This window comes from Plenodomus lingam (assembly GCF_022343315.1).
Source record: "Plenodomus lingam strain CAN1 chromosome Unknown contig_6, whole genome shotgun sequence".
NCBI lineage: Eukaryota > Fungi > Ascomycota > Dothideomycetes > Pleosporales > Leptosphaeriaceae > Plenodomus > Plenodomus lingam.
In genome coordinates this window covers 1,734,876-1,749,158 of record NW_027093966.1, presented here as the reverse complement: position 1 = coordinate 1,749,158, position 14,283 = coordinate 1,734,876, and the positions used below count along the sequence as shown (strand labels likewise).

The 14,283-nt window shown below is 53.8% G+C and overlaps 9 protein-coding genes across 9 annotated transcripts; 5 read left to right on the top strand and 4 right to left on the bottom strand.

Moving 5' to 3' along the window:
- Nucleotides 1-572: 572 nt before the first annotated feature.
- On the bottom strand, nucleotides 573-1,836 carry IAQ61_009800 (uncharacterized protein; the record flags this gene model as incomplete). The annotated part of the gene is made up of 3 exons (XM_003838524.1): nucleotides 573-604; nucleotides 667-1,635; nucleotides 1,683-1,836. The coding sequence occupies 3 exons, from the start codon at nucleotides 1,834-1,836 to the stop codon at nucleotides 573-575; spliced, it is 1,155 nt and encodes a 384-aa protein (XP_003838572.1).
- Nucleotides 1,837-2,256: 420 nt separating this feature from the next.
- IAQ61_009799 (uncharacterized protein) lies at nucleotides 2,257-2,511 on the bottom strand (the record flags this gene model as incomplete). The annotated part of the gene is made up of 1 exon (XM_066098544.1): nucleotides 2,257-2,511. One exon carries the CDS (start codon nucleotides 2,509-2,511, stop codon nucleotides 2,257-2,259), a length of 255 nt encoding a protein of 84 aa, XP_065951703.1.
- Nucleotides 2,512-3,868: 1,357 nt separating this feature from the next.
- IAQ61_009798 (uncharacterized protein) lies at nucleotides 3,869-4,915 on the top strand (the record flags this gene model as incomplete). The annotated part of the gene is made up of 3 exons (XM_066098543.1): nucleotides 3,869-4,102; nucleotides 4,158-4,648; nucleotides 4,699-4,915. The coding sequence occupies 3 exons, from the start codon at nucleotides 3,869-3,871 to the stop codon at nucleotides 4,913-4,915; spliced, it is 942 nt and encodes a 313-aa protein (XP_065951702.1).
- A 540-nt stretch (nucleotides 4,916-5,455) lies between these two features.
- Nucleotides 5,456-6,006, top strand: IAQ61_009797 (uncharacterized protein; the record flags this gene model as incomplete). The annotated part of the gene is made up of 3 exons (XM_066098542.1): nucleotides 5,456-5,505; nucleotides 5,559-5,820; nucleotides 5,899-6,006. 3 exons carry the CDS (start codon nucleotides 5,456-5,458, stop codon nucleotides 6,004-6,006), a joined length of 420 nt encoding a protein of 139 aa, XP_065951701.1.
- A 477-nt stretch (nucleotides 6,007-6,483) lies between these two features.
- Nucleotides 6,484-6,826, top strand: IAQ61_009796 (uncharacterized protein; the record flags this gene model as incomplete). Its single annotated transcript, XM_066098541.1, has 3 exons — nucleotides 6,484-6,536; nucleotides 6,596-6,667; nucleotides 6,724-6,826. 3 exons carry the CDS (start codon nucleotides 6,484-6,486, stop codon nucleotides 6,824-6,826), a joined length of 228 nt encoding a protein of 75 aa, XP_065951700.1.
- Nucleotides 6,827-6,847: 21 nt separating this feature from the next.
- On the top strand, nucleotides 6,848-7,339 carry IAQ61_009795 (uncharacterized protein; the record flags this gene model as incomplete). The annotated part of the gene is made up of 2 exons (XM_003838529.1): nucleotides 6,848-7,011; nucleotides 7,075-7,339. 2 exons carry the CDS (start codon nucleotides 6,848-6,850, stop codon nucleotides 7,337-7,339), a joined length of 429 nt encoding a protein of 142 aa, XP_003838577.1.
- A 1,387-nt stretch (nucleotides 7,340-8,726) lies between these two features.
- On the bottom strand, nucleotides 8,727-9,119 carry IAQ61_009794 (uncharacterized protein; the record flags this gene model as incomplete). Its single annotated transcript, XM_003838531.2, has 1 exon — nucleotides 8,727-9,119. One exon carries the CDS (start codon nucleotides 9,117-9,119, stop codon nucleotides 8,727-8,729), a length of 393 nt encoding a protein of 130 aa, XP_003838579.2.
- A 2,864-nt stretch (nucleotides 9,120-11,983) lies between these two features.
- On the bottom strand, nucleotides 11,984-13,196 carry IAQ61_009793 (uncharacterized protein; the record flags this gene model as incomplete). Its single annotated transcript, XM_066098540.1, has 4 exons — nucleotides 11,984-12,416; nucleotides 12,498-12,670; nucleotides 12,735-12,906; nucleotides 12,970-13,196. 4 exons carry the CDS (start codon nucleotides 13,194-13,196, stop codon nucleotides 11,984-11,986), a joined length of 1,005 nt encoding a protein of 334 aa, XP_065951699.1.
- A 552-nt stretch (nucleotides 13,197-13,748) lies between these two features.
- Nucleotides 13,749-14,252, top strand: IAQ61_009792 (uncharacterized protein; the record flags this gene model as incomplete). The annotated part of the gene is made up of 1 exon (XM_066098539.1): nucleotides 13,749-14,252. One exon carries the CDS (start codon nucleotides 13,749-13,751, stop codon nucleotides 14,250-14,252), a length of 504 nt encoding a protein of 167 aa, XP_065951698.1.
- Between the last annotated feature and the right edge of the window lie 31 nt (nucleotides 14,253-14,283).

The window sequence follows — 14,283 nt, the reverse complement described above, 5'->3', positions numbered from 1 at the left end:
CCAGCCATCCAGTCCGCGTCTGATAGTCGAGGTAGTTTAGAATCCAACCAAGTGTGTATGCATGTATCCGTATCTAGTCTATCCAGACTCATGGGCGTGATAGGGTGATCAAGGGCATGTCACAGTCGTCGTTTGGTCTACTATGCTTTGTCTCTGGGTTGCAGACTTGCAGGAATAAGGCACAGATTGCAGAGCCATTCATGGAAGGACATGATATCCAGCGCAACATAGTCTTCTTCTGTGATGTTCGGCGTAGATGTGATCCAATTCTTTACAGAGAAAAATGGTGTCTAGAGTGGGTGTATGGCAAGCTTGCAAGGCAAGAAACAAAACATGGGGGGGGTTTAAATCCATTTCCGCTAAGATAAAGGGTATATATATCGCCTAGACTCTTTGCGAAAAGCGCGCTGGCATACAAGCCTTCTTTTCTGCCTTCTAAAAAAAATCGGGGATTGGGGAGGGGGAGGTCCGATGTCGATGCAAACAGAATAGTGCGTGAAAGGAAGAAAAAAGAACATTTACAGTGACTGTAGAAAAGGACACCTGCAAAGGTGGTACAGTAGAACAAGGCTCTAGGCCCAGAAACCTAGGAGTGCCATTAACCCTACAAGATAGTTAGTAAGAAAGTAAATCCATTGTAGCGAGGGGATCAAAGAGTATACGTACCAGCACCGAGAACCATGAGGGTAAAAGCCTTGAGTGTCCTGCTAACAGGGCCTTTTTGCATATACGAACTGAACATGAATTCATGGGCCATGAGTTCAATCAGGCCCGTGTAGATGAGGATGCCAGCACTGATGGAGTCGAAGACGCCATTGACAAGGAGCGTGGTGCGTGACTCGGGCGCGAAGCTTTCTCGGACCCCGAGGCCAATGGCAATGGCAATGGGTGTGGAAATGCCGTATCCCATGGCCAGGAGATAAGGGGTCCAGCGTTTACTTGCAGGCCAGGGAACCTCTGCGAGACGGGCACCGAGACCAAGGCCCTCAAAGGTTTGATGGAAAACGAGTACAATGTAGAGTGTGATGAACTCTGCACCTGCGACGGCCAGGGTCAAGCCGACAAAGACCGAGTGGAAGATGACACCGAATTCGAGGATGAAGACGGAAGTGAGTTGGGCAGAGTAGGTCTCGGGTACGAAGCCACGGGTCTCCCAGTCGGAATCCACATCTGAGTTATCTACGTGGTCGCGTTGGTGGCCCAAGTGGTCTTCGCCACGAAGATGAGGGTTGGCGGTTGGAACGGCGGCCTCTGGATCCTGCGACTTGCGATTGCTCAGGTCGGTTGTGCTCTGGGTCCCGGCTGAGACAGCCTGGGTGTGGGGTGCTTCGAGCTTGTGCTCCTTGTGCTCCTGAGCATGGTCATTGCTGCTGCCGAAAGTTGCGTAGCGCATCGTCATGAGCTCGATGAAGAACATGACGAAGATAACCATGAGGGCAATGCCCTCGACCCAAGGGTAGGAAACGATGACACCAGTCAAGCAGGGGTTAGTCAAGGCCTCATTGGCAGGCGCGAGAAGGTGAATGAAGGCCGTCGAGACAATGACACCGGATCCAAAGTATTTGGCGACAAAGAAGGCCCATTGGGGTACATATCTCGAACGCATACGTTTGGCAAAGACTGGAAATACGGCACCTATGCATGTTAGAAGATGGGGATGTTTTGGAGTTCTACACACATACCCCACATGGAACCGATCAAAATGACGAATATGGAAGAGATCCTGATGCCCATGCGACCATCATACTCGTTTGCCGTCTCACATTCCACCACTGGCGGCTCACCAGCATCCTGGCGAAGCACAAGTCGTGCGGCGTTCAGGGCGACAGATTCCATCTTGCACACGGTGTGACAGTACCAAAGGGGTCCTGTGCAAAAGTCAAAAAACCCGATGTCTTGGTCTGGGTACTGCAATAGTAGTGAGCCCGTGTACAGATGAATAGGTAGCTAATATAAGAAAAGCTTGGTAGGAAGTATCCGGCTCGGCGGTTGGAGATCAGCTGCAGGTTAGAGTTTTGGTGGGATGAAGAGATATTATATTGAGGCAGTCAGATCACTACCTTGATGGACGGCCGAAGAAGAAAAGCTTGGTGGATCTTGTCAAGGCTTGACAGTGGGCTTGTCGAAAATCTTGCGGGTACCTTGATGGCGCGCTAAACAGTAGCGGGCGCTCGTTGCGTCGAATGAAACATGGTAGATGGCGTGAACACGGAGAGTGGTGTTTGTTCGCGGTGTAGCGTAGGATAGCGGAGGACCCTAATGAAGTGCGTGGTATGAATCAAGTGCCATGTCTTTGGCTTGTCGGCGCCGAGGAGATGGTGGTGGTGGGCATTGCTTGATGGGACGGATGCTGGAAGCGGTTACTGCATGTGCACCATGGGTGAAGGACTGGAACTGGATTAGGACTAGTTCGGAGAGTCGAGTAGTCGTCCAATCAGTAGCCTCTTCCGCGGGCAGCCGCGAACTGGTTAGCGCCATGGCTAGAGCCTCTTTCCTTTTTCCACTTTCCATTTTCTACTCGTCCCCGAGCTCTACAATCTCAACACTTTGCTACAATCATTTCATTCTTTCCCTTGGGCCCGCTTCGCCCTCTTCTCACGTCTCTTCTCAGGTCCATGGCCTGGTCAGATGGTTGCTGCCACCACAGCGACGCCAGGCATGACGACGGGCAAGATTTTCCGAGTGCGCGCACGCATGCATACAAATCCTTCCCCGATCCACCGTGAATCCACGCCTTGCCGTACCCAAACAACCACAGCATAGGCAGCGGATGAGTGAGTAGACTGTCTCCGACGACTTGGTTGCTGCTGGTGACAGCGTTGTTGCTGCGGCCAAATCGTCACCAGTAGCTTGCAAGAAGCCCAGCGCAACGCCCCGTCCGCATCCGGTGTGTCCGACGGGTGTAGCTCCGTAGGCGATCTGCGAGGAAGACGAGAACTTACTCGTCACTTGGCGATATTCTAGAGACATTCTCGAGGTAGGAACGAACGTGTCTCCTGTGGCCCATTCAGCAGCTCTTCATCCTACTTGATTAATGAACAAGACGACGACGACGACAACAACAACAACAAGGCCGTGTCACGACGGGTTTCCAGTGCGTGCCTGCCTTCCCTAGGGCAAGTGGGGGGAGCGGCTGCGGAGTGGGCTGCGCAAGGTGCGATGCTCACGTCGACATGTTTCAAGGTTTGGATCGGGGGCAGTGCACCTACCAACCACTCAGCAGAGTAGAGTAGCTGTTGGTTGCTGTCTCATAAGATATAGGATGACCCGGCCACTGGCGGTAAAAACAGGTTTGTGTGAGGCTGGGAGGGGGAGCTTGGAGCTCGATCCTCGTCGCATAACTCTACCATGTTACGTGTGGGGTACATCGAGCTGGCTTGGCTGTTGTGCATGGCATTCTTTGCTTTGCCCATGGCAAAAACAAGGCTGCACCGCGCTTTGCACTCCACACTCGAGCCCGAGCATGAACGGGCGCAATGCTGCTCCTCCAGCCACCGTGGTCGACACTGGACTGGACAGGTCTCGGAAAAAGTCTGGCCTGGCTGTTAGGCTGGTCTCCGCTGGCGATGAAGTTGGGAAGTCTGTAAGAGCTACTATGTGGGCGAGGCGTTGCCTGTCGAGTGTCCCGCAGCAGCAGCCAATCAAAGTATAGGGCCCGGGCCCACATGCGTGAGGAGTAACGACGATATGACGTCGAGACTTCCTTGTTTGTATAGCTTCCTGCCGCAGAGCTCTCAGGTGACGGTTGCCTACCAGCGTACTGCTTCTCTTTATAACCGCAGCCTCCGCTTTCTCTTCTGCTCGACATCTCCCCCTCCCCCTCTCCCGTAACCTCCCAAACCCTCAACAACATCAATCAACCACAGTCATGATTGTTGACCAATTCGAGGAAGTCCTGATGAAGACGTCACAGCTCTTCCCGCTGCCGACGGCCACCCAATCGGCCCAGCCTACCCATGTGGCGCCTGTGCCCACGGTCCTACCAGACACTCCCATCTACGAGACGGTCGGCGATTCCGGCAGCAAGACGCTCTGGGTGGTCTTCGTGCTCATGCTGATTGCCTCTGCTGCTTTCACTGCCTTGTCATGGAAGATCCCAGTTGTATGTCTTGCGTCTGTATCTCCATGATTCGGTCCATTGCTGACAGCAACAACAGAACAGGCGTTTGTACCATGTCATCACGACAATCATCACGTTGACTGCTGCTCTTTCTTACTTTGCCATGGCCACTGGCCACGGCGTTGCCCTCAACAAGATTGTCATTCGCACTCAGCATGACCATGTCCCCGACACGTACGAGACCGTATACCGCCAGGTCTACTATGCTCGTTACATTGACTGGGCCATCACCACTCCTCTTCTGCTCCTCGATCTTGGTCTCCTGGCTGGCATGTCCGGTGCCCACATCTTCATGGCCATTGTCGCTGATTTGATCATGGTCTTGACTGGTCTCTTCGCTGCCTTCGGTTCGGAGGGCACTCCCCAGAAGTGGGGCTGGTACACTATTGCCTGCATTGCCTACATCTTCGTTGTCTGGCACCTGGTCCTGAACGGAGGTGCCAACGCCAGGGTCAAGGGCGAGAAGCTCCGATCTTTCTTTGTTGCCATTGGTGCCTACACTCTGATTCTTTGGACCGCCTATCCCATGCAAGTATAATCTGCTCGGGACCTTGTCATGCCACGCTAATTGTTTTTAGTGTTTGGGGTCTAGCAGATGGTGCCCGCAAGATCGGTGTTGACGGTGAGATCATTGCCTACGCCGTTCTTGACGTCCTTGCCAAGGGTGTCTTTGGTGCATGGCTTCTAGTCACCCACGCCAATCTTCGTGAGAGCGATGTTGAGCTCAACGGCTTCTGGGCCAACGGCCTCAACCGTGAGGGTGCTATTCGCATTGGTGAGGATGACGGTGCTTAAAGGTCTCGTTTTATCGCCTACACGATACAACATGTCACACCGCCGCCGCCGCCACAAATTGTGCATTGTCAATGACGGTCCACCTTGATGACCAAGGGCCTGGACCAGTGTAATGACCAGGGCTTGGTGGGAACAGCGTTAGCATCCATGCTGACCTTCATATGTTCGGAAATTTTACAGTTTAGCCTCTCATCGCCGGAGTTGGGGCTCTACCATAGTTCATGGGATTGGACGACGTAGCTAGTACGCAATTAATAGGATAGCGATGATATTTACGTATTCTATTTTAGGATGAGTGCACCGAAGTGAGGCCCAGTTTACAGTAGGCGTTCCTTGGTCAGCTCTAGTGGTGCAGGGGGAGCCATGATAATACACCGAGTGCTTCCCTTGCGTATGGGCGCATAAATAGAAGGAAGCTACCTGGACATTTTACGAGGAGAAGCTTTCAGATCGTTGCTTGTCAGTTTTTCCCGCATTGCTTGGCTCAGATTGCTACCACGACTACTACCACTACCACTGCTACCACTACCACCAGAAATCATGGTTCGAACACTGGCTAGGATTGTGTTGGCAGTCTTCTCCGTGCAGCTGTACAGCACCCTGTACCCTCGTCGCTTGATTTCCACGGCTAACCAGACGACAGCTGGTGTAATCCGGTACAAGGAATGGTGAATAGAGGTCGAGCAGCACCGGGACAACCACCGCTAGATCTATCATTGGATGAGCCAACACCGGTACAGCGAGCACCGGACGGACCAACGCCGACGCCAACATGCACCCTCAAAATCTTTGAGTTCCCGCCTGTGCAAACAGAATGCACGTTTTACGAGAATACGGTGACGGCAACAAGCTACACCGAATGCCACGGCTGCGCGATACAGACAGTTGTGCTTGGACTCGGACTCGTGAGTGGAAACCTTCATTCCTGACTGCATTGGCGAGGTGGGTGACGATTCCATGCTAACCAAACGACTTCCCTCCAGCCCTGTCGCAAAATCGACTATCTGCCTGGGGATACGACGACGACGGTGACGCAGTGCTCAACCACCCCGTTGCCGAGCGGCGGGAACGTAGAGATGCCGTGGAAGTAGAGCAGGACCGATGGACGGGGGCGAATGATTGGTGTATCGAGAAAGTTTCGGGGGTATTTTTGTTTCACGGCGAGGCACAGTTGTTTATGCGGTGCGATTGAACGTAGTACAATGTATGCATACTTGATATCTGTTTACAAGGCCGGGCGGTTCTGGAAAAAGAGGGAGTGCTCGGTGTCTGTGCTAGGTGCTACCTTGTTCTTGAGTGCATCCATGAGGAATGGTGCAACACGTGAGTCTGTGTGACCAGGTACGAGTATACTCTAGAGTACTGTGGAAGTCGCTGCAGCACAGACGCAACAAAGGCCAACTGCAGAGGTACTCTAGCTGGTGATGTCAGGAATAGTAGGCGCAGCATGCTACGGCAACTTGGCAAGTCCTGGCAACGCCCTTTTGATTGCGCAGAAACCCATCATCCTGTTTTGCCCGTGAGACCAGAGAGCAAAAGGAAAAGAGGACAAGTGGACAGCGGCTGACATGGGCAAGGTGGGGGTTGCCATGCCAGTCTCGGCAGCCCCAGTCCGCAGGTGGTTAGTCACGCCGGGATCACAGGCTGGCCCCGCAACCAAGGATGCGCATCAGTGGATAGGCAGTCCCAAGTCACGCTTGACCCCTCCCCGTTCTCACCACCAACACCAACGCTCAAGAAATCTTGGTTCCGGTTAGTTGGACTAACACGACACTACTCCACAAGCTACCCGCTGAGCAAACCCCAAGCTCGAGCTTCCCTTTCCGCGGTTACTCTCTGCGTGCAAACAAACCACAAAACAACATCCAACATCCTATACAACCACTTACTTACCTTGCCCCGCCTTGCTGAACCCTCCAACCCACCAAAGCCATGACATCCGAATCCCCGCACTCCGCCGTCGTCGTCGACGAAACCCCCCTCTCACCCGTACGCTCCCTCGACCGCCGCAACAGCCTGGAAAAACATCTCCAGCACCGGCCAGAACCACAGGACCTAAAGAACCGTCACATCCTCCTAGACACCACCACAGCTCCGTACGTTGCAACCCCAACCCCCCCACCAAACCCCACCAAAAACTAACCCCCACCCCCAAACAGCGCCCTCCAAGCCAAAGCCCTCGAACTCGAACGCCAACGTGCAACCGACAATCTCAAGCGCGGCCTCAACGCCCGCCCGGACCGCGGCGACCTCGTCCAACGCAATATCCTGCCAGACTCGACGGCTGCGCCTGCACTGCAGGGACATCAGAAGGAGCTCGAGTTGCATATGCGGGCTGATAGCTTGGAGAAGGGGTTGCAGGCGCGTCCGAGTCCGGAGGAGTTGAGGAGGAAGGGGATTTTGGGGGCTGAGGAGGGGGTGTAGGGGGGAATTATGGATGGGGGGATTGGAAGGGAGGAGACGGTGTTTATTTGTTTTTGCCTTCGCTTTGCTGGTGGGGTGGAAGGGAGATAGAAATATAGGGATGGATGGATCTATAATTTTTTTCCAAGGCTTTAAGCTCTCGTGACTGGGTTCGCTTGTGTTGGGCTCACAAGAGAAAAGGTGATTGTGAAGTCTTTGGGGGGTCGATTGACAGTCTCTCACGATAACATGCCTCGCTCTTGTTGCGTCCCCCAACTTGTATATCCTCGTCGCAACACGATTGGATAGTATGATTACAGCAGTGTCACCATCTCCCATCTCCATCTCCAAAGCAAGCGCGAAAATAACTCGAGAGGAAAAGCGCAAAAAGGAAGAAAGAAAGAAGAAGAAAAGAAGAAGAAGAAGAAGAAGAAGAAGAAGAAGAAGAAGAAGGAGAAGAAGAAGAAGAAGAAGAAGGAGAAGAAGAAGAAGAAGAAGAAGGAGAAGAAGAAGAAGAAGAAGAAGAAGAAGAAGAAGAAGAAGAAGCACATCCCATCAACAATGTACAAAATCTCAAACATCAGCCCAGCCCGTACGGCCTCGGAAACACAAACACGCTTCTAGTCTCGTGGGAGAATAAGCAGGGAGGGGAGGGGAGGGGGAGTGGGGAGTTTATCACCCCGGGATGTATTGAGAGTATGCCAGTTACCATGTGCTGGATTGGGTTGTACAAGCGTGAGGAGGGATGGAGAGGAAAGGGATGGAGAGGAAAGGAAAGGGAGAATGTGGGGTAGTTTAAGGTGGGAGAGGGGGAGAGGGGGGGGGGTATCTTGGAAGGAGAAGAAAAAGAGGAGGAAGAGGAAGGAAAAAACGCATTGTGTACTGGGTGGGGAAGTCTGGTGGACACGAGCTCCCATGATTTCAAGGGCTGATTCTGGTTTGGAGGATTACTTGGAATGTCGTTGGCTTTTAGCCCTTTTACTCTGCTTCCCTACACTATCCTACCCTACCCTACCCTACCCTATCCCACTCGTCTCCTCCAGTTGCTAAACATGGATGCTGCGACTGCCCGAGCTACCGTCCTCCTCGAAGCTGTAATTGGGTGGACGGGAATGCCATGTTGGAACCACGTGCTCTCTCTTGAGAAAAAAAAACCCCCCGTTGCTCAAGGCCCAGCAAGATACCGTACAGAGTGTGTGTGCAAGATGAAAGACAAAAAGCACATATGCGGCCGTTAGGAAAAAAAAAACCCCCCGTGGTAGATGGAAAAAATGTAGCTGCGAACAGCTTGGCCGAAAGTGCTGGAAAACTGGGAATGAACAACCGGCAGCCCTTCAGTCAAATAAAACAAAACAAGAATAGTTTCTGGATCCAAAAGCAAGGGAAAACACACAGGGTGCAAGAGTGTTCAGGCCTCGATCTTCTTCTCACTCATTCCTTTTGGCCGGAAGACGGCGTCTTGGCCGGACATGCGTCTTGAGAGGGCGCGGTCGAGTTTAGCGCCGAGTGCCAGTTTGCTCATGTCGTCCGTCTTCTCGTTGGTGAGCATGTATCGTTGCTGGACGAGGCGCTTGTCTTCCAGGCGCTCGAAACCGGCGTTCCATGACTTGATGTCCTGGGCCTTGGGGTCGCCCGACGTCGACGAGGCTTCTGAGAGGTGCGAGGGGGCGACCGAGGGGGCGAGGGTGGGTGCAGCGCTGTAGGTGGAGAGGCGTGTAGAGGTGCGGTTGCCGGTGGACTGTGGGTGTGAGGTGTGGTTAGATTGTGGTTGCGCTTGTTTGTGGGCTTGTGGTTGCGACATGGTGGATGGCAAAGGAGAGAAAGAGGAGGAGGAAGGGTGGGGGGGCGCAGTATTCTGCAGTGCAGTGTAGTGTAGGGGCGACTGGGTTTGGGGGAAATGGGAATGGGGGGAGCAGAGGGGATGATGTAGAGTAGAGTGCACTTTGTAGGAGCGCCGGGCCTGTCAAGCCTGGACGTGCCGCAGGGAAGGATGAAACAGACAGTGGATACGGGATATTGACTTACGCTGGCTAGCATGGGCCGCGACGACTCCAGAGAGTTGGTCATGGCAGGAACAGGCGGACGGCAAGAGGGAGGGAAGGGTACTAGAGTAGTGTAGAGTCGGATGGACTAGGCGCGTGGGGTAGTGCGGCGCTGGCGAGCTTTGTTGGGAGGGTGAGGGTGAGGGTGAGGGTGAGGGTGAGGGTGAGGGTCGCGGTGAGTGGCTGTCCCTGGGCTGGACTGGGAGACTGGCTGGCAGGCTATTGTGACGGGCGCAGAGGAGGGATGTAGGTTATAGTGTTGCAGGAGCGAGAACCGAGAAGCAAGAGCCTATATCAGCCGGAGTCACCGGGCTCGTCAAGGCAATGTCGACGACAGCAGTGCGTTCGTGGGCGTGCTGTGCGCAGCCGTCTGGCTCGCGCGCGTTTCAAAGGGCTTAGATCGGCAAGGGGGCAACGTGAGCAAGGCAAGATGCGGGTGCAGGGGGTGGGAGTGTGTGGGTGGGTGTCTGAGTGTGGCGTGTGTGTGTGTGTGTAAGAGCCAGGGGGTGGGCGGCAGGATATGTATTGCCGCCTTGCAAACGAGAGAATGGAGGACGGGTGGATGAATTTGAAATGGGCGACCGCTCTCTCTCTCTCTCTTGTACACAATAAACAAGTCGCATGGACTGACTGAACAGCCAAAAAACAACAGCAGGGCCTGAAACGGGGGCCCATGTCCGTCGATGAAGCGAGCTCCATGCATTCTCCCTCTCAGACAGCAGCCAAGCTTCTTTTGTCCGTCCACATGCGCCCGCCGCCTCGCTGCCACGTGTGAGGCCCGTTTTCTCCACTCTATAGAGCCGACATCTCGGTCGCTCCCTGATTCATGTCTCTGCCCCCCTCCAAAAGCCCAGGCCAGCACCCAGGGCCAGCAGAGACACGAGCAACGAGTGTACCGCTACCAAAAGGCACGCACGCCGCACAAAGAATGCCTTGCATGGCTGTGAGACATCAGCCACCAAGCCATGGCCTTGCACAGTTGCAGAGCAACACACCATCTACCCTATCTTTGTGCCTGCCATGTCATATACTCATTTCTAACACACCATCTACCCCATCTTTGTGCCTGCCATGTCATATACTCATTTCTAACACACCATCTACCCCATCTTTGTGCCTGCCATGTCATATACTCATTTCTACATGGCACCATGTCTGTAGGATGGATTGAATCCGGCCAGCCAGAGTGTCTGCCCCAGGCACCATGGACGCCTGTTGGGCCTCCTTCTACCTTCTGTGCATATTCTCCCCTGCAGCACACTGACTACCTAGCTGTTTAGTCACTTGGCACCATCAAGGCAGATCCAATGCCATCCATCCTCTCATCGTACTTGTACATGAGTAGCCCTTACTAGCTCGGGCAATCAGCTCGCCACGGCGGAACCACAACCGCCCATCCTCACAACGCACGGCACAGGCGTAGTGCAACGGGCGGCTATCGCAATTCCAAACAGGTCCGCCTTTCGCTTCGCCTAGAGTAGCCATTCCCTCCCATTCACCAAAAAGACAGGACGTGGGAGTGAGTGTGCGCCACCAGAATCATGAAATCAAGTCGAGGTAGGTAAGCGGTGCTGGACAGTCTCGTTTCAAGCTTCTAGGAAGTGTTTTTTTTTTACTTTTATTTTATATTTTGCTTTCCTCTCTAGTGGTCACTCTGATAGTGGTTGTGTCGATTGGTCCTAGCATACAACCCAATAGCGCAGTTCCGGACCCTACTCCGCATCCTTCATACCCCATCATCCCATCACTCCATCATTCCACACCCACACACACACGCACAGGTTATCCCACATCGGTTATCCAAGGCACAAAGCATATCCATCACAGATGAGTACCGTATACACACTGTATACTTGCCATACCTCCACCATCCCCCAACAAAACCCCAATCAATCCCCATATTCTCCACCCTCAGCCTCCCACCACACAACCCCCATCCCCACCCCATCCACCCACTACCTACCTACCTACCTACCTACCTACCTACCCACACATCCACACATCCACAGCATACCACCTATTGCACACAAACCAGGCCACCCAGCAACCACAAACACACCCGTTCTCTTCTCACCTGCAGCTCGCTCCCGTCCGTGCATCCCACGTTGCCTTGCTGACCACACTGCACCGCACCCACGTGGCGGACGGGTGCGGATAACGCGCCAGGACCGTGCGGCCGAACTGAGCTTTTCCTTATTTGTACATGGGTATGGAAGGTAGTCTATCGCCCCGCCTTTCCCCTATCCCGGGGCTGGGGGGTGGGTTGGGAAGATGAGGGTGGTTTTGGTGAGGGGGTTGTGTTGGGTTGGGTTGTGGAGAGGAGAAGTGTTTTGTGTATGAACTGTGCGGTGAGGTTATGGTGGGTTTCGTGGTGGGAGGATGATGGTACGGTGCTTGTGCATGTGCATGTGCATGTGCATAGGTTTTGTACACCATCCACCCATACCATCTCTCCACACATATGATTTCCTCACATGCGAGTCGAATATGCAACAATGCCAGGCATCATTCATTCATTCATCCATCCATCTAATGAACAGAAACTCTCGTCCTGACAAAACTCGCAAAGCAGCAAAGAAGATCGTTGCAATCAGACACCATCCTACCCCCTACCCATGATACCTCACATCGGCATCGGCGCCCCCGGCAGCGCAGAAATCCACCCATCCAAATTCTCATTCACACTGCTCTTAACCGCGCACTTGTTCATCGCCGCAACCCCCTGACTCTTCAACGGCTTCCCATTCTCACACGCCTGAAACATGCAATTCGAATCCATGGCCCGCTGCAGCGCATCCCCCTTCCACCCAAACAAGTAGTCGGCGTGCGTGCCGTACCCCTTGTTGTCGTTGTAGCTGAGGAAGAAGGGGTTGGAGCCGTCTTTGGGCCAGAGGGAGGCGAATTGCGCAGTGTCCCATAGCGTTTCGTATGCTACTTGCGGCATGCGGATGGGGTGGGAGGAGGGGCAGGCGCCGGCGGGTGAGAAGGCTTCTTTGGCGGTGTTGTACATGTGGTCTTGGTGGTTGGGGGAGTCGACGTTTTTGCCGTCCCAGCAGCTGGGGGGGGTGGGGAGGAGGTGTTAATGCGGGGTGCCGGTGGTGGTGAAGAGGAAGGGGGGGATGGGGGAGACGACCTACGAGGGAAAGTGGTGGACGGTCATGATGCCGCCTTTGCATGGCTTCGTGGGGAAGTCGGGGAGTTCGGGAAACCGAGTGCCTTTGTCGGTCAGACAGACGTAGCGCAAGCCGATATGTTTCTTCGCGGCGTCTAGACTGTTGGTCGTGGGACTACCCACAGTCATGCGGAAACCCTGGGTAAAAAGTAAGTCCCAGATGGTACCCACGGTAAAGCATCAAGTGCATGCAGAGACGCACCTTGGGGAACGCCGTGATCTTCTGGTTTCCATTCGAGTTGAAGTCTTGCTGCGTGTAGTAAATGGTCATGCCACCATTGATACCATCTGGCAACGCCGTATTCTGCATAATCGGCACCCGCTTGTAAGACCCATTCTCATGCCTAAAGAACATGGCTGCCGTCCAGTAATTGCTACTCAGAGTCTCAGTACCCCCACTCGCATTCGACCCAACGAAAACAAAGCAATGCACATACCTAAGGTCTTCTGTAAAAGTGCACGTCGTACATGTCGCCACCTCACCGGGGTCCTTGTCCATGGTCGCGTTGAAGGCATTGCCCCCAACAATCTGATGCACATGGGCAGAAGGCAGTTTTCCCGGCTCGACAAGAGGGTCGAGACGCTGGATACTCAGCGTCGAGCATCCGAAGCGGAGCGCAGCCTGGACAGGCGCAATGAGCGCGGCGATCTGGTAAAACTTCATACCGGTCAGATTTAGATTCTAGTAATGGTGAGAATGCAAGGCAAAAGCCGTACGCAAAGGAGCGGCTCTGTCAACTTAAGCTCTTTTCCCACCTCACTTCGTCATGTCCGGTCATCACGTTGCCACCCCTGGGAAGTATGGTGTTGAGGGTTTGTGGTGTCGACACGCTATATGCATTTGATTAACTGGACACAGGAAAGGGCCAATGGCAACCCATCTCGCTATTGTCCCCCGCAATATTGACGAACCGATCTCATACTCATGTCCTAGTTTTGTAAGAGATCCAAGTGCCGGTACTGGCGTTTTGTCTGAGAAATGTCCGAGAATGCAGCGGTAGTTGCTTCTTCCAACCTACACCAAGGTTACCGTGCACTTGGATAGTTTGAACACCGGTCGCCCTCGGTCACCCACTCTCCGGCAAATGTAAACCCCCTCTCACAACGAAGAGCGTCATCAAGGTCGGCTGCTCCTATAGCAAAAGTCCAGTCAGGGCAGGTGCGAGACGATGATCCTCTGCCCTCGGTGGCATCAACGCGAACAGGAGAGTATACCATGATCTTGGCTCACGTCTTGGAAGAACAGCTCCTCGCAGGGTGGTTTGAGCTTGGCCCCTCGCATTCATCGGGATCGTCTGTCGTGGACTTTCCTCGTTGGTCCAAAGCGGCTGGTTTCACTGCCCAGACCCAGTTCCTGCTCTTCATAGCCCTCTCGTCAGGTAGCTACAGACACGTCGTACCGTATGACGTGTCGTACATGCGAATTTCTATTTTCCCAAACTCACAGTCGTTGACACTGTTCAACGCCATCTCACAGCCAAGCCCAACAGCCACATCCACACCCACACCAAAAGAACACTCGCATCAAAACCACAACCTGCCAAATTATACCCTGCCTACCAACACAACCTGCCAAATTATACCCTGCCTACCAATCCACACCCTCCTACTCCCACCAGAACATTGCCCTTGGCCATACTTCCACATCCACACCCAAACGCCAGCGTGCCCAGGGTCGCCACACATGATCCCCACCCACACTGCACGCCATTCGCGCTAACCGCACCCCCTTCAAGCCACAGCAGCCTTAT